The sequence below is a fragment of the Ornithodoros turicata genome, chromosome 7 (genome assembly GCF_037126465.1).
Source record: "Ornithodoros turicata isolate Travis chromosome 7, ASM3712646v1, whole genome shotgun sequence".
Classification (NCBI taxonomy): Eukaryota; Metazoa; Arthropoda; class Arachnida; order Ixodida; family Argasidae; genus Ornithodoros; species Ornithodoros turicata.
Genome location: NC_088207.1, coordinates 17,354,233 through 17,381,853, shown reverse-complemented (window position 1 = coordinate 17,381,853; position 27,621 = coordinate 17,354,233). Strand labels below are relative to the sequence as shown.

Here is a 27,621-nt window from a genome sequence, read left to right as displayed (position 1 = left end):
AAACACGGCGAAACACGTGTCCTCTGGTGCTGTCGCATCGTTCCATGAGTATCTGTTTCACTGCGTGCAGCCATAGAAGCCATCTTAATATGTAATTTTGAATAACAAACACGTCTAGTGTAATTTACTTGTCTATTTAATGGCTTTTTTTCCTGCATTGTATCTCTATAATGTATTATATATAATATATATAATAATTAATGTTATTAATTATATTATATATATAGTGATATAATTAATTATATATAATATAATAATACAAGGAAAAAATAGCTGGAGCTCTTTGGCTGCACGTATAGCATATGTTTGTAACTCAAACGTCGCCATTCCAGTACTGGACAGCTGTTTCGGCTTTGTTGGGCCTCATCAACAGTACGCAGGCAGGCAACGTTTGAGTGGATGGCGTCAGAAGGTCACGTAACACGTGATTCCTCCCGTCAGGGTGAGATAACTCACTCACTGAAAGCCCAGTGCAAAGCCAGTGAAGTATACAAGGAAAAAAAAAACAGCCGGAGCTCTTTGGCTGCACGTATAGCATATGTTTGTAACTCAAACGTCGCCATGCCAGTACTGGACAGCTGTTTCGGCCTTGTTGGGCCTCATCAACAGTACGCAGGCAGGCAACGTTTGAGTGGATGGCGTCACTGGACTTAATTTTGCCCGCCGTCTACGTCTGAAGGAATAGTTTCATGACAACCCAGACTCTAACCCATTCAAACCGCTATCCAACTTTACGCCAGAGGCTAACCGTGAAGAGGCTCTGTACTTCATCAGTGCAGTTCAAAAGGATATCATTAACGCTTACAATAAATCATACAACAGCAAGTCAAAGCCAAATCTAACACCGGCTGAGCAGCGCAGCCTCTCTGACCTTCAGGACCGCAGTGACATGGTCATTAACAAAGCTGATAAAGGTCGTGCAATCGTAGTAATGGACAAAGAAAATTACATTAACGAGGGTATCCGGAAATTATCTTGCACATCGTTCTACAAACTCCTCAAGGCTGACCCTACAGAGGAAATTACGGCTCATATTACCCGCAGTCTAAAAGATCTAAAAGCACGTAAAAAGATAGATTCCACCCTGTACGAGTATCTTCTCCCCAAAGACCCCGCAGCGGGCCGGTTTTATATGCTCCCTAAAATTCATAAACCTGGGAACCTAGGGCGTCCAATAGTTTCATGCAGCTACCGAGAACATTTCAAGCTTTGTTGACCACCTTCTTAAAGATACACCACCTAAACTACCATGCTACATTAAGGATACCAATCACTTGCTACAGGTTTTAAGTGAATGTCAGCCTCTTTCTTCCAGTTCGCTAGTCACGCTAAACGTTTCCTCTCCCTATACTAACATCCCCCACGAAGATGGCATTTCTGCAGCTGAGAGGGCGCTTTCAAAATATTCTGATACCTCCTACGATCCATCTGTCCTATGCACATTTCTCAATCTTATTCTGAAAAATAACGACTTCGAATTTGACGGTAAGCACTACTTGCAAGTTCATGGACGGCTATGGGTACAAAAATGGCACCTAACTATCCAAATATTTCTATAGGAGCTCTAGAGGAGGAATTTGTCTAAACGCGTAAAGATGCCCACGCTTTACAGCCGGTTCCTCGACGACATCTTCAGTGGCCACACTCAGAAGATGACCTAATCACATTTATCAGCGACTTTAACCAAGCACATCCGGCCATCAAGTTCACCCATTTTTATTCCCCTTTAACTGTTAACTTCCTAGATGTCCAAGTGAAGTTAACCAACGGGGTCTTGTCCACAAACCTGTTCCGTAAACCTACGGACTATCAACATTATCTAGCATTTAACAGTTGTCACCCGCGTCATACTAAACTTGCCATCCCTTACAGCCAAGCACTTCGATACAGGCGCATCTATTCCAGTGACGACGACTTGGACAGAAATCTCGCTGAACTTAGGTAAACATTCAACGGTTGTTAATTTCCACCTAGTGAGGTAAACTTTCCTCCTCTTCCTTTCTTTGCTTCTTTTTTTCTTCTTTTCAGCAAAGCTCCAAGCAGCGCTCACCCTGCCCAGGAATTTTCCCCAAAGCGGACAATGACCAAAGGCGAAGGACATCACCACCAGGACTTCTGGACCTTCTGGAATATTCCCAAATCTGACTTACTGAGAAACGCCTGTGGCGTGCTTGTACCGAGTACTGATTATGACATCACGTACCAAACCTAATTTAAGCAATGTGTAACCACCATCATTTGTCCTGACGAAGACAGTGTCACTGTCGAAACGTCGACCCCATTTTACTTTTTAACGGCTCCCTATGTAATAAACTAGTGTTTGTAACTTCCCTAAAATCTGTATCAGAGTCTTTTTTTTCAGCTTCTGTAAAACTACGTGGCCGTTTGACAATCCTTTTACCTCAACCTTATATATATATATATATATATGAACGAACTAGTGAGTCTGAGACGGAGATGAAGGGGAAATTCACAAAAAAAAATCAGTAAAAACTAGGCTATAGCCCCGCCTGCTTGATTTTCGCCGATGATCGTCTTCATTTGTCTTGGCTTCTTTGTGATAGGACGGTTCTTTCTTTTTTTTTTGAGAAGTCTGTTGTCGCCAACATCAAGGTCAAATCGGGGAAAAGAAAGGTAAAACAAGAGGCGAGAAGACTCACTCCTCTCCCCGCACGTACCTTGCGCTTTTTTTTGCGACAACTGAGCAGGCAGGGCTAAAGCCGAATTTTTACTAATTTTTTAAGGCTATTTCCGTTGCGATACTGTGCGTAGTTTTGGTTGGGTCCGTGGTTATCGGTGGAGGACTTCATGTTTCTGTAAAAAAAGTGAGGTTCCCTCTGCAATTTTCAAAGTCCAATTGAAAAAAAAAATTCTCAATTAAAAATTTTCCAAAGCTTTCCTCGATGGTGGCAAAAGTTTCCAGAATGTATATATGGTCGCTTGCCAGTACTGGACAGCAGTTCCGGCATTATTGGATCATCGTCAGCAGTACGCAGGCAGGCAACGTTTGAACGGATGGCAAACAATATATATGAGGGAGAAGAATGTCCGGGTCACCAACCGAGGGAGAAGAATGGGGCCTAGCCAGTCGTAAGAAGGGGAGTCGTTTATTACTGCTCAGTGCGACCGACTCTCGGCTGTTAACTGGAAGAAGGTCAACTACAAATTGCCGAGCGGTTGGCGCGCGCGGTAGCGATGAGGGTAGCCGTTTTGAGTCTTCGTCGTCGTCACGACATATGTATATCTTGGGTTGTTGAAGTTGGGTCGGACAGCTACGTAATTACAGTGAACATTGAGATAAATCGGAGACAGAAGACGAAAGTAGTGGAAGTAACAAAGAAGGGGTTCAAACTTAGTTATAAAAATTAGGCCCAGTGCAAAGCCAATCAAGTGTAAAAGGGGAAATCCCCTTATACACTTGACTGGCTTTGCACTGGGCTTTCAGAGGTGTCTTAGGACACCCTGACGGGAGGCATCACGTGCCACGTGACCTTCTGACGCCATCCACTCAAACGTTGCCTGCCTGCGTATTGCTGATGAGGCCCAAGTAGGCTGAAACAGCTGTCCAGAACTGGCATGGCAACGTTTGACTTACAAACATATGCTACGTGCAGCCAAAGAGCTCCGGCACTATTTTCCCCTATTATATATAGATATATAATTCGTATTAGTAATGCTTAATTCAGTTTAATATGTCTCATCCGTATGCTGCATTAATTCATCGGATGTTACTTTTACTGGTCATATTCATTACACCTTAATTCCTACACGTGCCTCTCAATGCTGGTGCAACACTCGTGCCATGAAAATTATGGCGTCAGTCTTCATTGCTCACAATATCAAGATTTACCGGGGCCAGAGGGAGAGTTTTCTGGGAGATATGCCACAATACCGGGACAGCCTTTAGAGTACCATTCAGTCAATCCACCTAAGCTGCATAATGCTACGTCAAAGTCCATATTTTGAGCTTTGCATGTTCTCGATCACATACATTACCTTCTTGAGCCAGAATAATTTGAACTTGGTTGAGCAGTGCCAGACTCTCAAGACCAGTCCATTGTTGCACTGGACGAGACACTGAAAAAAGAAGAAGAAAAAAACACTTGTCATAAAACTTTCTTTTAGCAAAATCTGTTAATATTCATCTACGGAGCGGACATTTTGGCTAGAATCGCTTATTAACCATTAGCGATTCTGCTGTGAAATGGGTTCCTGTGGTTAATCCCAGGTTATCCAAGATAAGCCTAAAGGACGGTTATTTCGACTGATGTGAACCTGCATTGAAAGTTTCAGATCGAAGAGGGCAATGGAAGCAGAGAAAGTGGTCCGGTGCAGCTACCAAGACTGATGCAGCTGACATCACAGCCCTCGCCGCCGCCAGTGAGGCAGGGTACAAAAAGTCACGTGCTTACCCGTAGAAAAATTCCTGAATCCAACACCACTCAGGTTTCTCCGGTCAGACCTGAATAGGGACGGAACCCAAGATTCGGCAGGAATGACGGACCAGGAATTATTCAGGAATGGGGTATCAGGATCTATTCTTGTACTATTCCGGGACTGTATGGGGATGGGGGCTTCTGAAGCCTAGCCGGAAGAAGAAGCTTAGCCGGAACAAGGTAGCCATTTGTCTGATCGCAACCGGATGTGGCCAGATAGAACACTGAGCGATCCCTGAATGAAAACGAAAAGCGCGACTGAACGCAATCGGAAGATGCTGAAACCACGGCGATGCATACTCCCGCTATATCTATGCATCTTTATGGGAATCCGACCAATAATTGTTCGATGGTGCATGCGTGAAGAATGAACCTTTATTGTCCTCGTCTATACACATCAGTTGTGGGCTTGATCTTCTTAAGTCCGTCACCCATGTTATAAAAAATAAATGAATATAAAATTATATACAGGGTGTCCGAGAAAACGTGTTATTGAATTTTAATTTAAAAACTACGCTATATAGAATCATGCGGTCAACGGCATTTGTTCTTACTAGATTTTTGTCACCTCCTGATGTGCATTGCCATGTAACCTAAGTTTAATTGTGTAAATGTTTGCGAACTCAACTCGAAAATATGCCAAGTAACGGTCAATTTTTTATCCCATCAATGTGAAGCGAGTGCCGGATTTACTCAAATTAATGGTAATTGACAGGAATATTGAGGAGCTATCGTATCGAAAAAAATTGCCGAAAATCATGCTTTACGAAGCTCGCAGAGGATAGCGCGCAACGGATTTTTCAGCGAAATAATTGTCAGTCCGACGAGAGGAGGTTGGAAACTCAGCCCGCACCGGCATGGTAGAAAGAGATAACACAGACATAGCTTATCGCGTCCGGCTTCGGCTGGGACCATAGCTTCCCTCCTCCAATTTCAGGAACTGTCACTTTTTCTACTACCACTCTGTGGGCTGGGTTTGCAACCTCCTTTCGTCGGACTGACAGCGATTGCGCTCAAAACGTCCTCGCGCGTTATACTGAAGTGCCCCGAGAAGCATGATGTTCAGCTATTTTTCCCGATAAGATAGATCCTGAACATCACTGTCAATTATCATGAATTTGAGTAAATTCGGCACGCTCTTCATGTTGGTGGGGTAAAAAAGTGACCTTTACTTGGCTAATTTCTGAGTTCACTTCGCAAAAATTTACATAATTAAACTTAAGTTACATGACATGCACACCAGGAGGTGGCAAAAACCTAGTAAGAACAAATGCCGTTGACCGCATGGTTCTAGGTGGCGTAGTTTTTTTATTAGAATTCAATGACACGTTTTCTGGGACACCCTGTATAGGCACGAATTTTGCTTAACAGGTTTGATCTTTTTTTTTTTTGATTGCGTGTTAGCACCGCGAAGCAACTGTGGCTATGAGCGACGTACAGATGTGGACAGACGGAGAGAGGACAGCAGGAAGGAGTGGGGGACAAGGGGATTAGTATGCGTCCTGGGCCGACTTCAGGGGGAACTGTGCCGACATTCGTCTGGAAAGTCTTCGGAAAACCCAGGGAAAACCTCAGACAGCACAGCCGGCGGTAGGATTCGAACCCACCACCTCCCAGTCTACAGCACGACCTTGGTTACCACCAACGAGCGGACGCCTTAGCCCACTCGGCCATGCCGCTGGTACAGGTTTGATCAAAAGCTCAGCGGGAGACGCTATGTTGGGAAATGCCAGTCCAGCGGAGCCTACGCCGCGCATAGCTCGTTGGCCTCCCCGAGGTGTAGATCGTTGCTCTACTTCCCCGACGACGGCTGACGTCGTCGCGCGTTGCCGCCGCGCCCCGCTTCTCACAGCGTCGTCGAACTATGAACACACCGGCGACGTGTCGCGATGCGCGGCAGTGCGCCGCGCGTCCTTACGCACCGCTCCATCGGACTCTAAACCAGTCTTTGGAGCGCAGCGCAGAAGACGCAGGGCTACAATTCTGTTCAGTCTTCTGCCATTGTTGTTTCCCAGTTAATTTCCATTCCGAAGGCTGACTCCAAGCGTGTGTAAAACGATGATGATGAAATCAGATATTGTAGTTCTGCCTATGTGTAGCTGTTCAGGTCCATTTTGCGAATTTACGTTTGTCGAGAGTGAAGGTCATCGGATGAACGCTGGTCGTTGTTCGTGCCGTTGCTCGCTGCCTCCGCAAAATCATCAAAAACAAACTCGTGAACATTTTTTCTTGCAAGTGGATGACTACCTCGTTGTTCATCATTGATCTTTTAAAATCCGCCAAACTAATGTCTGTTTTTAATCAATACAGCCAAGGCCTTCGATTCACGACGGAGTTCCCTACGAATAACCGCCGTGAGTTCCTTGATTTCTCGTCTTACTTGACTCAGGATGGCGCTGCTAGAGCTACCACCAACGCGCCAAGAAATCGCTGCTTCCGTTTAATAATTATCACTCACACTAGTAAGCGAAAGTTATCATTACCAAAGACTTTTCACTTAGTATATTGCGATGCGAACGCCAAGCAGACGATCTCGGAGACTATCACTGGGCTGCGTTCCCATTCGTGTGCCTTGCTTACGTCATCATCGTGTTGGCTGCAGATGGAATGAGAACCTTTAAAACTCGTTTATTTGATATGTAAGCTGTCTTTGGGAAGAGAAATTTGGCCAAATTGACTCTTTAGCGGTGACGAACATTACCCTGTCGTTATCATACATAGTTCCCGGATGCGATAGTCCGTTTACGTGATCTGACTAAACACCAATGACACACGGGCACGTTTGAGTTGTGTTGCACAAAGGGCCACCTAACGGAAAGGTGTTGTGACCCCTGTGAGCTGTAAAGCATCCCTAATGGAAAGGGGGTCAAATAGTCCCCGTGCGCCAGGGGTGTATCTTCATCTAACCCGATATCGGATCATTACCCAACGTAGCCTTCCCGCTCTTGCCGCTGGTAGAATTGTCGTCACCGCAGTCTAACCGTCTAAACAGCGCCGTACGCAAGTTACAGTACTGCCGAATTATGAACATTTATGAGAACATGCTAGGGTTCTCTGTTCTGTAAGCTGAGGTTGGAAATACCACGTACTTGGTTTGCGTCCTAATTTCTGCCCCTGCGAGTCCATTTGTTCTGCAGTGGCAGCGGACGTTCACTATCTTAGCCTTGGTGACCTGCCTTCTTCTTCTTCTTCTTCTTCTTCTTCTGCCACAAAGGAAATGGCCCTTAGCCACCATAGCTGGGCGAACTCACTCATGAGGGCCCTCATGAGTGCCCCTCACCCTCACCTCACGCCTTTGAGGTGAGGGTGAGTGAGGGCAAGCCCGCGATCAAGCCATCCGTGAGTGCACTCATGAGGTTCTTACCCACATGAGGTCTCCCGTGAGTGCACTCATGAGGTTTTGCCCCTCATGAGACCTCCCGTGAGTGCACTCATGAGGTTTTGCCCCTCATGAGACCTCCTGTGAGTGCACTCATGAGGTCTGAGGGGCGCCAGGTCTGTGTGAGTGAAGTCACTGGTGAGGCCTGAGGGGTGTGAGGTCAGTATGAGTGCATTCAGAAATGAGGTTAAATGACGCTTACGAGACGTGGGCAAATTATGAAGGCACTAGTGATATGGTTCCAGCGATCCAGCTACCGGCAGAGTGCACTTTAAAGGCCTGGTGTGCCCGTTTTTAGCAGTTTCGTATATGTCGCGCTGAGAACAGAGCAAAGCGTCTTGCCTGACTGATTACTTGGTGACGTGGTTCCAGCCACCCAACTACCGGCAGGGTGCACTTTAAAGGGCTGGTGTGCCCGTTTTTAGCAATTTCGTCTGCGCGCTGGGAGCACACCCACGTGTCCTGAGTCGACTGATTACTTGGTGATATGGTTCCAGCGACCCAGCTACAGGCATGGTGCACTTTAAAGGGCCCATGTGCACGTTTTTAGCAATTTCGTCTACGTCGCGCTTGTAACACAACAAAGCCTCCTGAGTTGACTAATTACTTCATGATATGGTTCCAGCGACCCACCTACCGGCAGGGTGCACTTTAAAGGGCTGGTGTACCCGTTTTTGCAATTTCGTCTACGTCGCTCTGGGAACACAGCCACGCGTCCTGAGCTGACTAATTACTTGGTGATATGGTTCCAGCGACTCGACTACAGGCAGGGTGCACTTTAAAGGGCTGGTGTGCACGTTTTTACCAATTTCGTCTATGTCGCGCTGGGAACACAGCAAAGCCTCCTGAGCTGATTGATTACTTGGTGATATGGTTCCGTCGACCCACCTACACGCAGTGTGCACTTTAAAGGGCTGGTGTGCCCGTTTTTAGCAGTTTCGTATATGTCGCGCTGGGAAAGAGCAAAGCGTCTTGGCTGACTGATCACTTGGTGACATGGTTCCAGCGATCCAACTACCTGCAGGGTGCACTTTAAAGGGCTGGTGTACCCGTTTTTGCAATTTCGTCTACGTCGCTCTGGGAACACAGCCACGCGTCCTGAGCTGACTAATTACTTGGTGATATGGTTCCAGCGACTCGACTACAGGCAGGGTGCACTTTAAAGGGCTGGTGTGCACGTTTTTACCAATTTCGTCTATGTCGCGCTGGGAACACAGCAAAGCCTCCTGAGCTGATTGATTACTTGGTGATATGGTTCCGTCGACCCACCTACACGCAGTGTGCACTTTAAAGGGCTGGTGTGCCCGTTTTTAGCAGTTTCGTATATGTCGCGCTGGGAAAGAGCAAAGCGTCTTGGCTGACTGATCACTTGGTGACATGGTTCCAGCGATCCAACTACCTGCAGGGTGCACTTTAAAGGGCTGATGTGCACGTTTTTAGCAATTTCGTCTACGTCGCGCTGGGAACACCGCCAAGTGTACTAGGCTTTGTTGTGTTCCCAGCGCGACATAGGCGAAATTGCTAAAAACTGGCGCACCTGCCCTTTAAAGTGCACCCTGCCTGTATATGGGTCGCTGGAACCATATCACGAAGTAATCAGTCAGCTCAGGAGGCTTTGCTGTGTTCCCAGCGCGACGTAGACGAAATTGCTCAAAACGGGCACACCAGCCCTTTAAAGTGCACCCTGCCTGTATATGGGTCGCTGGAACCATATCACGAAGTAATCAGTCAGCTCAGGAGACTTTGCTGTGTTCCCAGCGCGACGTAGACGAAATTGCTCAAAACGGGCACACCAGCCCTTTAAAGTTCACCCTGCCTGTATATGGGTTGATGGAACCATATCGCCAAGTAATCAGTCAGCTCAGGACGCCTCGCTGTGTTCCCAGCGCGACGTAGACGAAATTGCTAAAAACGAGCACACCAGCCCTTTAAAGTGCACCCTGCCGGTAGTTCGGTCACTGGAACCATATCACTAAGTAATCAGTCAGCTCATGACGCTTTGCTGTGTTCCCAGCGCAACATAGACGAAATTGGTAAAAACGGGCACACCAGCCCTTTAAAGTGCACCCTCCCGGTAGTTGGGTCGCTGGAACCATATCGCCAAGTAATCAGTCAGCTCAGGACGCTTTGCTGTGTTCCCAACGCGACGTAGACGAAATTGCTAAATACGTGCACACCAGCCCTTTAAAGTGTACACAGCCAGAGGTTGTGTTGCTGGAACCACATCATGCGTCATTTGACCTCATTTCTGAATGCCCTCATACTGACCTCACATACCTCAGGCCTCACCAGTGACTTCACTCACAGAGACCTGGCGCCCCTCAGACCTCATGAGTGCACTCACAGGAGGTCTCATGAGGGACACAACCTCATGAGTGCACTCACAGGAGACATTATGAGGGTAAGACCCTCAGGGCTTGCGTTTGTGAGTGCCGTGAGGGTGAGGGCGAGTGAGGGCCTGTGCTCGTGAGAGCGGTGAGGGTGAGGGCGATTGAGGGCATGTGTCTGTGAGGGCCGTGAGGGTGAGGGCGAGTGAGGGCCTGTGCTCGTGAGGGCGGTGAGGGTGAGGGCGATTGAGGGCATGTGTCTGTGAGGGCGGTGAGGGTGAGGGCGATTGAGGGCATGTGTCTGTGAGGGCCGTGAGGGCGAGGGCGAGTGAGGGCATGTGCTCGTGAGGGCGGTGAGGGTGAGGGCGAGTCAGGGCATGTGCTCGTGAGGGCCGTGAGGGCGAGGGCGAGTGAGGTTTCACCAAAATGCCCACCTATGTTAGCCACACAGGGCCACCTGCCTACTAGTGGAATGTCGGCGTTCCCAAAAACTCTTCCTCACAGAAGATCGCTTCTTTCGCGTTCACATTATAAAGCAGTGTATGGAGACCATGGCTTAGGGTGCTGTACTTTCGAACACGAACTGTAACAAGTTTATTTGTTTGTTTGTTTTCCCCTGTTTCTCTTTTGTGCAGATACCAGCCAATACCATACTTGGCAGCAATCGCTACGACGAAAATACTATGAAACGTTTAGATAATTCGATGAATCATCCGCGGTTTTGCGGCAATGTGTTGCTTCAAGTTAGAAAAAGGGAGTCAAATGATGCTTGGACTGCTGCTCGGACTGCGGGGTGCTGCAGCACTTCAGGGAGGGTTGATAGTATCACCCCCCATGTTTATGTATGATGATGTTCTTCAGGACTGTGCAGCAGCCTCGTACTTACATTCATTTGTTAAGATTTGCGAGGCACACCTTGCAAATAGTGAAGGGAGGGAAGAGAGATGAAAAAGTCTGTGTCTGACATGGCCAAAGTTGTCCTATCCTTGCAGAGGACATTTACTTTTCGCAAGCGCTTGCTGTACAAAAAAAGCGTCGGTGGCACATATCCTTGGAAAGTGTCCAACATTACGTGCTGATGGTCAGCTACTCAGACTTTCCAAGCATGCAGGCCCATAGACCTTGCTTTCTTGCGCTCATAAAGATGTCGCCTCTGCATTGTCGCCTCTGCAATGTAGCCTCTCTTGTTGTAATTGCAATTGACACACGGATCGATCGGACGATTCATTCGAGGGAAAATGGCGGGACTCTTAATGACTTGGGAAGCGGCAGGTCAAGTAAAGAACGCAATGACTGATAGAAAGGGTTATCCGTTCTGTAGCACAAAGTGCTTCGAAGTTACAGCAGATGCAGTGCGAGTTGACGAGGCGTATGTCCGTCACCGTTACGAAAGGGTCTCGTCCCTTTGTAGTCCAGGAGCGGGTTGTAAAATTTCGGGTCGCACAGTACTGCAATCCCAATTTCGGCTTCTGAAGGATGTTGTGAGGAATATGTTCTGGTGTCCCCTCAACTCCGCATACGTGGTGGAGAGAGCAAAAGGGAAGCTGGTCCTTCATATATTGGAGAAGGGCTCCATGGCGGTCCTCCCACCGGTTGAATTGGGGACGTCGGGCAGTATCCTTCGGTGTGCTGTTCTGGTGAAGATGTTTTCCTAAAAATGTTCCGAACTTTCTTGAACAAGACAAAGACGGGCACGGCACATGTTCTTGTTTACGGCAAGCGCAATATTGTTCTTGTAACTTGGTGCAACGGAGATCAGTATCTGAACAAAAGAAAAAAAGAGGCCACCGAAGTAACATCATTTAATGACAGAATGAAAAGCTTAGTGTTCTCTGAAATGTGCTTCGGTAGGACGGTCAAGGGAACACCTGCAAGAAGCGTGTCAAGGAAACAACCTTAGCAAGGGAGCCCGGATAACACCGTTACAAGGGGAGTAGCCCAAACAACTCAACCAATTAAGCCAACCTATCAACTAATTAAAACTATTAGTTGAAGTAAACCTTAAGGGTAGTTAACCTGTCAATGACCACTGGATCACCTCAGGAGCAGTCGAGATGCCTGACAGAAGACGACACACAGCTGGAGCAGCTTGCTTGCTCAGCTTGTTCACCATTGCTCACGGTGATACACGAGAAGGTTATACACACTTTGCGCATTTGGCAAAAACATTTTCGGTCAGGTCTTTATGCAGCAGTAATATACTCACGTCGGCAGGAAACTGCAGTTTTGTTCTAAGATGCCACGGTTGCCGCATTCTCTCTGGTGGACAGAAGAAATACAGGGTGTGTCCACGCTAAGTGTGAACAGTTTTTTTAAAAATATATATAACACTTTTTCCAAGATGAAATCAATTGCAATATAGCATATGCTAAAGGGCACTCCCTAGCAGGGCATTAGCAAAGTCCGAAGGCAATGTCTTAATTAACTTTCATTAATTAACTTTTTAATTATAAAAGCTACAAAGTTGTCCCAATGAGAACATCTGTTCCTTTCGGTTACCTGATATCGTAGCCGTTTTCAGAACAAACATCCGTTCGATAGATCGCCCGCAAAAAATTCGTGAAGGAACGCCATTTTTTTCTTTATTTTGTTCATTGCGCTTCTTAGAAGACGCGTCCTTCTTTCACCCCCAATGTGGGAGGGAGAAAGAGCACACTATCGCCTCTCGCGTCCTGGAAAAAGATTAAAAGTAAACAGAAAATGCTACCCAAGATAAGGCCAGTTCCGATAGAGTCACCCGATACATTTGTTTTTGTTTTGTTTCCGCAAGTTAAAGCTCATCTTCGACGCATGAGGCGGCACTGTGCTCCTTCCCCCTCTCCCGTTGGGGATGAAGGAAATACGCGTCTTCTAAGAAGCGCAATGAACAAAATAAAGAAAAAAATGGCGTTCCTTCACGAATTTTTTGCGGGCGATCTATAGAACGGATTTTTGTTCTGAAAACGGCTACGATATCAGGTGACTGAAAGGAACAGATGTTCTCATTGGGACAACTTTGTAGCTTTTACAATTAAAAAGTTAATCAATGAAAGTTAATTAACACATTGCCTTTGGACTTTGCTAATGCCCTGCTAGGGAATGCCCTTCAGCATATGCTATATTGCAATTGATTTCATCTTGGAAAAGGTGTTATATATATTTTTAAAAAATCTGTTCACACTTAGCGTGGACACCCTGAATATCAAAATGCACTGCACCCTTTAGCCCATTGCGTACGAAATGCGATACCACTGATGCAGACGAATGGCGATCCCTCCTTTGTGACCATACACTCTTTGCGTCCGGCCCGACGGCAAATCGGACCAAAGTTGCAATGGGCGTCGTTGGGCATTGCAGGCAAACGCGTCCATTGCTTCTTAAAAGTAACAGTACCGTTTGCTGTGCAGTTCGGAGCATCTGGCCGAGTGTGGTGACTGCACGCTTTGTCGCATGCTGCTTCCTGGCATATTGTCTGTGTCTTTCATAATTATTTCTCGGAAATGGCTTACAGTAAAGAGATTTAACGTCTGCTTATGCCTTGCCGCGGTTATCTCAATCTTTATATTTACGTCCTACTTGTACCCCGGAAGTTTCGCGCATCACTTCAAAGCTGCGTACCGTGTCTGCAGGATACGACAACATAACTGTGTCGAATCATTTATTTCCCTTGTCTTGGAACATTTTGTGAATCTTGCTCTTCAACTTGGTATACATTTCCCACAGCGCAGAAAAAAGAACAAACGGTGCCCAGAAGAAGAAGAACAGCCTCTGTTCGAAATATCGGCGGCTCTCGTCTTGAGGCACTTCTCTTTATATACTTCCTTACCGGTTCGCTGCGTGTTGTACCCGTCACTGTCAACTTTGCTTTTGTTTAGCAGTATGGAACAATAAGCAATCCAGCGTAACTTCCGTGTTAAACTTATTTGCTGATCTCATTTCCCGTGTGTGTGCGTGTCGTCTTACTTCAGCCTCGAAACGCAGGAATGTGTGTCCTCGGTTGTTTTTGTTTTCCGAAATATTAAGAGAACCGAAACCAGGAATTCTTGTTTTAGAGCATGCCTCATGCATCCGGATTTCAATGAAGACCTGCGTTGCCAGCACGAGAGACCACTCACCAGCGATGATCACTCGATTACTATAAGACCATGTGTTATTGTGTGGTTTGTGTGTATCCTTCAGGGATATATAACGCTGCTTACTGTGCAGAGATATGGTGTCATTTAAGTGGTTTATAGGCTGATAACATAGCAGGAACCTTTTTTATTGACTTTGTTTTGGGTACGCCATTCATGCGTCGAGATGAAGCACATAAAAGCCACTTTCAGCACCAATCTGAGTCATGATCAGGCTATCACGGCACTGCATCCCCATCAAGTAGGTCCATGTTTGTAGCCGTGAGAACACTCAGAGCGTTGTTACACGTGAACGTACATACAGGGTGTCCCAGGAAACGTGTCATTGAGTTATAATAAAAGAATCTACGCCACATAGAATCATGCGGTCAACGGCATATGTTCTCACTAGGTTTTTGCCACCCCCTCATGTGAATGTCATGTATCGTAAGTTTAATTACGTAAATATTTGCGAACTGAACTCGGAGTTTTGCCAAGTAAAGGTCACTTTTTTACCCCACCAATGTAAAGAGCGTGTCTAATTTACTCAAATTAATGAAAATTGACAGGGATACTCAGAAGCCATCCCATCGAAAAAAAAAAAAGAAAAGAAATAGCCGAACATCATGTTCTACGGAGTTCCCACAGGATAGCGCAACGAATTTTTCAGCGAAATCGTCCTCAGCCCGACGAAAAGGGGTTGGCAACCCAGCCCACCCCGGCATCGCAGAAATTAAGAGATAACACAGGCATGGCTTATCGCGTCCGACTTTCCCTGGAATTTTAGGAACTGTTAGGTTTTCTACTCTCACTCTGTGGGCTGAGTTTGGAGCCTCCTTTCGTCGGACTGAGAGCGAATGCGCTCAAAAAGTCATCGCGCGTTATGGGCCGGTGCTCCGAAAAGCATGATGTTCGGCTATTTTTTCCCATGGGATAGCTCGGGAATATCACTCGCAATTATCATGAATTTGAGTGAATTCGGCACCCTCTTCATATTGGTTGGGTAAAAAAAGTGTCCTTTCCCTGGCAAATTTCCGAGTTGAGTTCGCAAATATTTACATAATTAAACTTACGATACATGACATTCACATCAGGAGGTGGCAAAAGCCTAGTAAGAGCAAATGCCGTAGACCGCATGATTCTAGGTGGTGTAGTTTTTTTTTTTTTTTAATTATAATTCGCTGACACGTTTTCTGGGACACCCCCCTGTATACGTTTGCTTTTGCTAGGACAACCGAAAAGGTTGGTAGATGTTACGCAGTCACAGCATGTTTCGACGGAAGGAAGTCAGATTTGTTTAGCTACTACACGCCTGGGAGCCGAGTCCACGTCATTACACCAAATGTGGCATTACAGCCAAACACAAGACAGTACATTCAACATGCCTTTACATCACATGGTGTTCTTATGTCAATTCTTGGCCCATGTGTTCATAGGCCACTACGTTAAATCAATCCGATTATTATTATCCAATGATTAATATATTATCATGATATATTATAATCCATTTATTAATCCAAAGAGCAGTTGTGAATATCACTTTACGCCCGACGTAACTGTGCATTCTACGAGTGGGTACGGCAGTAGTAGTTTTTCGCATTCAGCGAATCATTAATACGCCTCATGAAGAAGTGCGCGCCACCTATCGCCAAGTACATGAAGGCTCCATATATGAGGGTGGAGGCGTTTAGTTTTGCTTGGCTCTCTGGATTGGGTCTGTGTAAGGACCTGACGAATGCCTATTCTGGTCCGACTTGTAAGGGAACTGTGCTGGACCACAGTAATCATTCATCAGACCCACATCAGGACACACGTTCCTCGAGGGCGTCAGTGGTGACGTTGCCCACCTCTGTGAGGGCGCTATCGGCGAACCCTTTTACCAGCACTACCACGACGACCGCTTATTCTGGTTGTGGCCGTACCACCACTGTTCCGGTTGTTAGTAGTGAATGTGCCGCCAAGCCTGCCGCTACTGATCCTTGCTCCCAAATATTGCTTATTACTGATTAACGTGTCGCCCACATTTGCTAGTAAATAACGGAGCATTATACGAGAAAATGTGAACGAGAAAGAAGTTCATGTGACGCTCGACATTCCACTTCTGTGCTCAGTCCGCTTCCCGTGCAGAAATAATGGCAACGCACGGACATGGACATCTATCAAGTACGTGATTATTTTGGACTTCAGCTTCGAGATTAGGTAAATCCGCACTTGTTCCATCTCTACAATCTAAGCGAAGTAACCTCTATATCTGTGGTATTTGTTGCATCTTCATCTTGGTATATTCCAAATGTCTTTGTTTTTAATGGTTTATTTATTGCTTAGAAAGAGTATAGTTAAAATCACGACCTACTAGATTATAACGACCACGTCAGGCGCACCCCTCCCATGCGCCGCATTTTTGGAAGGCAGCGGTGGCGCTTCTGATCGTCCTTGTTATTGCTTCCTCAACTTCTACAATACTTTGTACTTCAGCTTACCTTAGTATTTCTGTACAAGCTGTGAACTTCCACAGATGTTTAATTCTGAGGTTGATTATTATCATCATTCTACGCGTTTTCATAGGAGCTATCGCTGTCGTCTGCTACGGTTGTCGTACATACGCTTCTGAGAGTTCAAAATTCAAATTTCCATCGTCCAATCGTGCGCCAGTCTGCCAGGGTGCGTCAGTAGCGCCCTTGGCGGATCGTGCGGACAGGCACCTCATAGGGTTTGCTGATTGTGACATGGTCGTTATAATCTAGTAGGTCGTGGTTAAAATACATGAAGACTTGATTTGAGAGGCAAGCCCTGTCGAACAGCCCATAAGAGCGGAAGAAACACGGGTATACACAATGTTACGTGAGTCTCGTGAGTATATTGTTCAGATAACAAAAAATGAAGAGTGCTCAGGTGGTGGTTAAATAGCTGATGAAACACGAAACTACAAGTTATGGCGACAAAAACAGTGTAGTCCAACTGAAAGCAATGAGTAACGCAGAGTACACTCAGCAAATCATGAAAGAGAGGTCATACCTATAAAAACAAACTGTAAAAGCATGAAGTCGCCCCAGGACGCATACTAATTCCCGTGTCCCCCACTCCTTCCTGCTGACCTCTCTCCATCTGTCCACGTCTGTACGCCGCTCATAGATACAGTTGCTTCGCGGCGCTAACACGGAATTTAAAAAAAAAAACATGAAACGTTATCGAAAGTAAAAGGTATCAAATAACGATAACAAATAACAAAGAAAAATAGGTTCGTTCTGGAACCTACACACACCAGAAGAGTATACAGGGTGTTTGCTCTAACGTGTCCAAAAATTGTAACGTGTCCAAAAAATTAAAGCCAGAGATAAAAGACAAACGAGCGCAACTTTTCAGCTACCTGACTAAGAAACAGGTGCTACTAGTGAAGCAGTACCTGTTTCCTACTCAAGTAGCAGAAAAGTACCACTTGCTTTTCTTTTATCGCTCGCTTTAAATATAATTGCTGGACACGTTAGAGCAAACACCCTGTATATACAGGGTGGTCCACCAGCCATGATAGAAATTCATAGTAAAAAACGTAGGCCCCGGAGAGACATGCGGTCAAGGGATTTTTTTTTCTGCCCATAACTTTTGCCACATATTGGTAATATTTTTATTTAATTTCAGTTGGCGGAAAGTTAATTTCTTGAATTGAACTCCGAAATTTTCCAAGGCATGACGTGCATGACGCCCGCTACTTCGCATCGGAGATGTTTATAGATGTTGAGTATCCACAAATATGTGAAGGCAAATGATACAGAGTCACGAGGGTATGATGAGGGTATATGATGTGACGGGATTGTGAAGTCAGTGTGATGGGATGTGAAGTTGAAGTCAGCGTCATGGGTTTTGAGGTTGAAGTCAGGGTGGTGGGTTTTGAAGTTCAATGCATTGTCGTTTTGAAGCTGACAACGTTTAGTCGATGTCTGACGTTCACGTACGTGTCCTGACTCGTACCTTCGCGAACGCGTGTGGACTGAAAGGTGTATCAGTGTGCACTGAACGAACATAAACGCTTGACGTTTCGTGTCTGGTATGAGGCCTGACTTTGCAGATGCCTGGCGGATTCCCTCGTCCCCTTGTGTGCGGTGGACGCAGGGAACAAGTTACTCAGTTGCGTAGTGGGGAGCGGAGGACAATGTCGTGTAGCCGGAGGCAACTGTACACAGTACTAGGTTGGAAATGCAAGCGGTAGATGGAAAGGGGATTTCGTGTTCTGCGCTCGCGCGGTCTGTGCGTCGGGGTTGTTTTGTCTTGGATTGTGCTCTGTGGCTGCACATTGAGCATATGTTTCTAATTTCATCGTGCTCTTTCAGCCGAGGACAGCTGTTTCGCTCTACTTGGAGCTCGTCCGCCTGGCACAGGGAAGTGACATGATCTTGGGTCGAATTTTGATTTTTTTTTCGTCCCACATCAATCCTTTTTCTGAAAATTTTTCTTATCTAGATCACTTCACCCTAATTTTAATTTTGGAAGTGTAGGAGAGGTGAGAAAAGCCTCAACCCTCATCGCGCTGATGTCCGTATCGCTGATGATGAGGACATCTGATGTCGTCGTCGTTGTTCGGGACAGGGATTTCGTAGCGAACTAGCTGGTGCACTAACGCTCAGAGTGCCAACATCTGGATTTCGGGAAAAGACATGCTGAACGAATGTACTGGTCATGGACCGTTAGCTGTTGTGTTACCTTGTCTGTCTTGACAGCCGTCTGAAACAGGACAAGGAGCACATGCCTCACACCACCTGTCACGCTGATAATGATGTGCTGTATTGATAAGACAGTGGTGTAGACGACGTTACGTCGAGAGCCCTATACCAAGGGCACATATAATAGTGTGGTAGTGCGGCTCAGACATACATATACGCGTAAGCCAGGATATACGTCAAGCTTTTTCTACTTCGATTCTTTTTGCTACTGTAAACGATGCCTCCGCGCGTTAGCTACAAAAATAGAGTTAAAATAATTACGGTTAAATAATTACTTATTATGAATAAATAATTACAGAGTTACCCAGCGAAAGATTGCCTCTCAGATAGGCTGTGCATTGGCAACAGTCAACCGCGTTATACGGGCGTTATAGTGGAAAGCTGAATCAAGGATGCTCCCAGTGGGCCACCACCAGCAGCTACTACACGTGAAGAAAACGAACAAATCATTCTTATTAGCCCTGCCGATCCGTTCATGACTGCCGCAGACATCAAGAGAGAATTAGGTCTGCAGGCGTCAGTTTTCACCGTCAGGAGGAGGCTGGCTACATCGGGACTAAAAAGCTCTACGGCCGCTCAAAAGACAGGCCTCAGCGATGAACACAGAGTCGCAAGGGTTCTCTTTGCACAACAACATCGACACTTGACTATGCAAGAGTGCGCCCAATGTCATCTTCACAGATGAATCTACGTTCTGCTCGCGTTTAAATCAGTGGCGTCGCGTCTAGAGGCCTCCTCGGTACAGGTATCAATGTCGCAAGCATTTTTAATACTATGTGATATTCCACGTAAAATTACGTGACATTTTATAATGCTCTGGCTGTTCTAGGTTCATGCCAGCCTATCTCCACAGAGTATTTTCTAGTTGGCGACATTCCATCGGTGTGTGGGGTGCTATCTCTATCCAAGTGCTGGGGCCGCGTGTGCAGCGAGTGCAGGAACGCTAAAACGAAGCCGTTTACAGGGACGTCATAGAACACGTTCTGCTGCCCTATGCACTTGACGGACCCTTCCCGGATTGCTACTTCATCCTTCCACAAGATAGGAGCATGGTACACATGGCAAGAACCGTGCAAAGGAGTCTCGATGACCTTGGGGTTACGCAGCTTCAGTGGCCTGCAAGGAGCCCTGATCTAAATATTATCCAAGACATCTAGGGGCTGTTGAAGAAAAAAATATCGCCAGACGCGGGACGTTCAGGAGCGCAGATGAGCTAAGGACGGCAGTGGAGAACCAGTGGACTGAACTCCGGCAGAACGCTCAGCTTCTGGATAATTTGTACTTTTCACTACCGCGCCGAATAGAACACGTCAAGTCATCGCAGTAAATGGAGAACCTATTGGCTACAGAGCTTGCAAATTCGAAAAGCCGCGCTGCCACTACTCTCCTCAACGGAACAGAAAAACGTTGTCGTCCGATGCTTGGGCACATTTTTAGTATTTCACCCAGGGCAATCAGTCCTCGCCGATCAGGACTTATGTAGCGGGACACCAATTTTGGCGACTTCAATATATACCACGAAACCATTCCGCAACACGACGACGACGAGCAATTGGGCTAGTTGGTGCGAATGCACAATGAAGTAAACACGACGCAAAAGACAAAGGGACGGAGGAACAGACTGGACGAGCGTCACTTCAACTTTACTGACACAAAAAGGTAGGGAAAAAGAAAGGAAAATACAAACAGCGCCGCAGATCTCACAGGTTCAAGTACACGGGTAATATTTTTAATCTTATACAAGGATGAATGTGAAAACATATGAAGTTTCACCAGTGCCCACCTTGAAGAAATTACAGGCGTACCTTAGAAAGAAGGCGTACCTTAAAAGGTACCCCTTCTGGGAACTTAGCGGTTCACTGTAGCAGATGTGGATCTAAGCCTGACTTTGGAAGCACCACTGTTTGGGGGAAATCTAGATGGCAGATTACTCGGGAAATTATTTAAGCTTACTATATTTTTGATAATGAAGATAACTGTGTCAGCAAGCCCTCGATTACGTTATCTGAGCATGAAATACAATGTCTTCAAGGTCAGCATGGGTGAAACTTTATATCTTTTCACATTTTTTCCTTGTACAAGATTAAAAATATTACTAGTGTACTTGAACCTGTGAGATCTGTGGCGCTGTCTGTATTTTCCTTTCTTTCTGCGTACCTTTTGTGTCTATGTTTTGAAGTGACGCTAGTCCTGTCTGTTCCTCCGTCCCTTTGTCTTTTGCTTCGTGTTGACTTCATTATGCATTCCGCAATCCCGTAGACAATTCGGCACTTCACTAGCAGCAGTTTTACATCGACATCACGACTATTCAGGATCAAATGACGATGGTGACAGCGGCAACGACTTCTACAAGCATGACTGACATCATCAGGAGCAGTGCGGTGGCACAGACTTTCTCGTCTTGCTCACGGATAGTCCTTCATCCAGCGTCCCTAGCTTTCTCGTCTTGCTCACGGATAGTCCTTCATCCAGCGTCCCTAGCTTTCTGGATGTCTGTATTACGCGGTTGACTGCTTCTGCGGCGCACCCTATCTACAATAAAGCACTTCCCCTTAAATGTTCCAGGAAAAGCAGAGTTTTAACGCTGGTGGACATATCTGACGTCCCAACATCCGTTTCTCAGACCAACGGCACCGCTATGGGGCCCAAAATGGCGCCTACTTCTGCAAATATTTTCATGGCTGCATTGGAAGAAAAATTCTGCCCTGAGCATGGAACAAAAACCAATACTGTACAAGCGCTTTCCTGTGATATATTTATGATATGGCCACATTCAGAAGAAGACCTAGTGAAGTCTATAGCCGATTTTAACCACGCGCATTCTGCCATTCAATTCACCCATTCTTACTCGGCCGTAGCCGTGAGTTTCCAGGATGTGCAAGTAACATTACGCGATGGGGCTTTCACCACTAATACCCCTGTCGCACGGCAAATTGAATGTCATTTGCGTCTTCCAAGCTAGACGCTCCAATAGCTTCTCAAAGTTGAGTAAGGATAACTGATCAGTTCTCATTTTCAAATTCGGGAACCCCTTGAATCTCAATATTATGATTTCTAGAGTATTGGCTCATCTGCTCAACTGGCAACCTTGAGTTACAAATCATTGATCGATTGACAGGGCTTTTCGTTCTCGTCCCGAGCGGCTCACATTCTCTCTCAACAGTGGCCATGTTATTATTATTTTTTTTTAACCTCCTGAAGATCAGTTTTGATATGTCTCAGCTCATTGGCGGAGTTCCGTTTCAAAGGAATCTTGAAAAGACGAACTCTCCCTTCATATCCTCTTTGATTTAATTAGTAAACGTTGAAATCAGCGAACATTTTAGCTAGGTCTCGTAAAATTTATTTCGATATATCGTTAGCCATTGTAAAGGAACAATGCACATAAATACGCACAGATCACATTTCGAATAGCTCGGTAGCAGTGACAACGAAAGCAATGAAAAGCATTAACCACAGAGACTACCAGCAAAAGAGCTACTAACCTCAAATATTCGAGGAGGCCATAACATTGTCACACACAAGCTGTCATGCCGCCAAAATGATGGCAAAATCCGTTCCTTCCAATCCCTTCCAATGGCAAAGTACCGTTATGTCGGGAGCCTACTGTGACGTGAAAACAGCCTATGGGCGAGATGCGACGCAGCGGATGTTCTGGAAAGTTCTTCCACGATAATTTCAAGATATCAGCAGATACTTGTCTTGATAGAAATATAGATACGCGCGGCCCGATGCCTTCCCCGGGAAATCACATGCCACATGCCAGGAAATCACATGCGGTCCATGTGAAATATTCGAGGACACAGTAAGGGTACATTTATGCTGCAGCATCGCTGCTGGCACATGGCACATCGCTGTTTGGCGATGACGAAACAAACACATGTATCTCTGTGGGCGCGTTCATGCTGCAGCATCGCTGCTTGCCAAAGATGCACGCCATGATCATCGCCACAACAATGCTGCCAAACATGTTTGAACATGCCCGGGGACTACCTGACTTCTGGCGATGACAGGTCAAACACAGAGCTTTCTGTTGGTGCATTTACCCTGCAGCCTGGCTGCTCGCTTATCCTCGCCGCTGCTTGCCGCTCTGCTCGCTGCACCTAGGAATGTAAACATGTTTGTCTTCCTGGTATCATTGATGACTGGCGTCTTGAAATCCGACCTGCGATTGGTTGTGATGAAGTCGGTTTCCTCCTTCCCACTTTTCCTCGTTTCCATCCTTCCACAGTGAACGCTGCTAGGCGACTGATATAGCGAAAGCGAGCAGCATCTTGAGCAATCTGCAGGGTAAACGCACCCTAGCGGTTATGCGAGCAGCGATGTGCTTGAAGCTGCAGCGAGCAGCGATGCTGCAGCATAAATGTACCCTAAGGTTGTGGCACACAAGCTGTCAATGCCACCAAAATGAGTTTATACAACGAGCTTATTCAATTCATATAAGAAAAATTCACAAAAGACTATAACATGACGATTTTGTGACAGATGTGTCTTTTTCAGGGCCCATTCCGGTGCAACACTGGACTGGCCTTGAAGGTCTGGCGCCACTTAACCAAGTGCAAATTGTACCTGTGGACCAAGGTAAGTTGATGTGATTGAGAAAATGTGATACTTCAATCAGGGGTCGGCTCTCGTAAGCGCGGGCTCACTCATCCCGCTCACTCCGTGCTGAGCTTTCCGTTCGCTCACTCGTGCCCACTCACTCCTTACGCGGCTCCTCACGTGATCAGCTCATGGACTGCTCGCTCATGCTCTTCCTCGGCTCTGCTTCCTGTCTCTGCCTGAGCTGTCTGGGAGCTCACGCTCGCACGCACAGACTTGCCTTCATCTAATGTATTGTTCCATAGATGAAAGCGCGCTGGGCGAAGGCAATGCATTTTGAGCCTGTCATTGTTACAGGTCACTGCAAGCGTCACCACACACCTCTGCTGAAAGTTGGCCGCGCGCGTGATTGGTGACCAAACTGTATGCAGACAACGGGTTTGCGCTAGAGCACTGCACGGGCCTAATTTTCAGGCCCGGCTGCTACCATCCGCACCCGGACCGGGCCTGACGTCTTCTATAGATTTCCATCCCGGGCTCGGCCCGAACTGGACTCTGCCGGCCCGGGCCCAGCCCATACCCGACTGTTTCCATGCTGAGGCCCGGTCTTAGTCCGCCTCTGCACTATGTGTTCTCGAGGCTCGGAGGCGTAGTTAGATTTACTAAAGAGTATAAATAGTACTGTGGTACTGGTGCTACACGTAATCTTTGTCTGCGCAGTGTGGTGCCATGTTGCAATGCCGCAGGGTAGGAATGCGAATAATTTGGACCACCTGGGATTCTTTTGACGTGCGCTGTGCTCTGGTCTCTGCTCTGGTCTCCCTTCAAATCCGCGTATTGAAAGAGCACAGCCTAAGTGGAAAAGGACGCAGCCAATTGGTGGAGAGTGAGGAGGTACGCTCTGTGTTTTACAAGCTGTGTTTCTCTGCCGGCAAGCCGTTGTGTGCTTGGTGCTTGCTTGCTTGGGAAGGCAGCGCGGTTGCGCGTGGGCGATATGTATGTACCTTGCGGATCGGTTTGGGCAGCTGCAGTGTCCGTTTGGCGGCAGCGGAGGCGACGCGTCTTGGGGTGAAGCACCCTTGCAGGGCAATGCCGGATGAGAGCGGAGGTGGTCAAGTTGAATTTTTTTTGCTGATAAAACAAAGTATTTCCATGAAACTTTCTAAAATAAGTGGTCAAGGGACGTACTATTAAATGCAATTGGTGTCATATTTTTATCAGGACGACCTCAGTGTGCAATTGACGGCTGAATATCTGGTAAAAAGCAATATTTCCGAAATTCATGATTTTTTTTCTGCATACTCTTCCAAGTCTGCGCACCTCAAAATATTTTTAACACGTTCTATGCCTCCTGCACAACAGTGCTATACAGTTTAAACAGCTATGAAAAATTGGCAGAGTTCCATAAAAAAATCCAAAATTTCACGAAATTCTACAGTTTACTCGGGTCATAAACTCCCGATAAAAAGTGTCGATCAAACTTCAACGTGTCTTGGCACGAAAGTATTATGCATTGCCTTCACTCAGAAGAGATTTCGTTGAGATTTGCACAAAAGCTGTTTTCTTAGAACTTTTTTTCGCCAGGTAGGTTACATGTCAAATCGCGATCTTCATGAGGCAGCCACGACTCGAAAAAAAATTTGGCGGCAGAAATAAGCCGGGAGAATATTGGCTGCATGGGATCAATGCGCCACATTATATTTGAAAGAAATCAGGTACGGTCGAGCGCAATGTCTGGGACGTTTCTGCATGGAATGACCCAGTTTCGATATAGTTTATATCAAACCCTATAACTTTTACTCACGTTCTTGGGTCCGGCGATGGTACCCGCATATTAGCTGAAAAAGCTACCAGTAACTAATAATAACTAAACATAGTCATATGTTAGTACATACAGATCCAATCGTTTGTTCTTGCAGAGTCATCTGAAATGGAACTCATTGACGTCAAATGAATCAAATTTCGATAATACATACAACTTTGCGGAGGTGAATCTGGAGCTAAAACAAGAAATAAAATTTAAATTTTTTTCATATTCATTATACTTCCTTACCATCTTCAAAAAAGAATGTGAGACTGCTGCTAAATACTGAGAAAGACAATATTCATGACAAAAAGAACTACAATGCGAAGCAGAAACTTACCGCTATGGTCAGACATCTTTGAAGTGAGATGGTAGGAAGAAACTTTCACTTTTAAATGTGGCGAGTCCTCATTATACAACCTCCTCTCCACTCTTGTACATGTATTACACGTCAAACAAGGTCATCTCCTCATTTTCCTATTCGTTCCCCAAACCGGTAGCTTTCTCCCTCCCAAAATAATTATATGGAAGCTCTTTCGTCGATGTTTTGGAAAGAAACAGGAGGAGGAGGAGGAGGTTGAGTCAACCGAAGATAAGAAATGGCGGCTGAATCAAGAAATTTATGAAGCAAAACCTGATGTTGACAGGCGTGTTTTGTCACATGAACGTCTCCTCAATTGCGGCCAAACGACAGTCGGTGAAAAGTGAATTTGCTCAAATCGATGGTTGGGGAAGCACTGGATGGTAATAAATCTAGTTTTCACTACGTCTTATTATCACTTTCAATTCTACCTCTGTGACACAATGTCCAACGCGATAGGTCTCCTAACAGTGGGCTTTGAGGGGTCAAAAGTTATCAAAAGGGCCGGAAAATCACAAGGAAAGAAGCACTGCACGAATTACAACGCCCGATGATGTCTATACACTCCACAAAGATGGAAGACGTAGATTTAAGAGAAGGAAAGTCATCTCAATCCATCTGAACGACCTCCACCAAGCAGACCTCATCTCATTAATTCAATACAAGAAGTGCAATAAAGGATTCTTATACATTCTTGTCGTGATGGACTGTTCATCGATCCAACTCATGGCCGTTCCTCTCAAGACCATGTGCAGTGAAGATGTGAAGAAAAAAATTTATGAGGATCTACAAAAACAGGAAAAAGACCCAATCTACTTCACGTAGATCACGGAAAAGAGTTCTTCAACAAAGTTGTGCAGGCTTGGCGTATGCGTCATTGTATACATACATATGTTACTACAACTGGAGTCAAAGCGAGTTTGGCTGAACGCGTTATAAAGACAATTAGAGGCCACCTATAGATATGCGTTCCATTTGCCGCATTGTATTCGTTCAATTAAATTTCCATATGAAAACCAAGACACTATCGGAGTGCCATCCATTTAAGGCACTACTATAATAGGTTCTAAGGTGCCACGTCAGGACACATACCTTCGAGAGGAATTCGCTTCACAGCAATGCATACTAGAAGAAATGTCTATTCTTACACCGATTGGCTACATCGCTTTCATTCCAGGTTGTTTTGTCAAAGCCACATTAAATCGTTTTTTTAGAACACACGAAATTGAAGCAAGTGTAGCATTCCGAGAGAACGGTTATAGATTATCATAATCATTATACAGTCGCTTTGTTATTCCAAAACAACTCAAGAATCTTCTCCCACTAAATAATTTTATATTAGAAGGTGATACAGCCTACTACCATGGAGATACATTTGAACACACTTATGACTTGATTATAGAGAACGAAGTACTTGGTAACAAAAAGGATAACTATCCCACAAGATCGCTACGAAACTCCGGAATTACTGCTTCATACAATTAACAAACAACTAGAGGGCAAAGCTCTACTTGCATATACTAATGACACAAAGCTCTGCACTATCAACCCACTTGATGGTGTAACCACTCATCTATCAGAATTTGTTAATTAATCAGAATTGTCTAATATGCTGGGTGTTACACTAGTTACAACTTCCGCAAACAGTACAAGTGGAAACATGCACCTCAGGCTTACACCATTATTCCGTCATTTTATAGTTTATTGTGACATTATCGAATCCTCACATTCAGGTATAAAGAAGTTTCCAATATTAAAATTGGTCTCATACTCTGCAAAGGAAGAAAATAACATTCATTATGCTTTCCAAAACATACAATATTTTAAGCTATTGCATAATGATATAAATTTCATTTTAATTAAGTTGTGTGACGACTCTGGTCGACCTCTCCAATTCAAAGGTCCAGGCAAAACAGATCTAGCTCTACACTTTAGACATGTTCCTTAAAGAAATCCCAAAAATCCA

The 27,621-nt window shown here is 45.7% G+C and overlaps 1 protein-coding gene across 3 annotated transcripts in view; it reads left to right on the top strand.

Moving 5' to 3' along the window:
- Nucleotides 1-16,320: 16,320 nt before the first annotated feature.
- Nucleotides 16,321-27,621, top strand: part of LOC135399604 (phospholipid scramblase 3-like) — an 81,925-nt gene continuing 70,624 nt past the window's right edge. For 2 of the 3 annotated variants that reach the window (XM_064631329.1, XM_064631328.1), the window contains exons 1-2: nucleotides 16,321-16,396; nucleotides 23,449-23,529. In XM_064631329.1, coding sequence (XP_064487399.1) covers nucleotides 16,366-16,396; nucleotides 23,449-23,529 — 112 coding nt within the window. In that variant the 5' untranslated portion in view covers nucleotides 16,321-16,365. Of the gene's footprint in view, nucleotides 16,433-23,448; nucleotides 23,530-27,621 lie in introns of all 3 variants that reach the window. The other variant, XM_064631330.1, reaches the window with a different exon arrangement.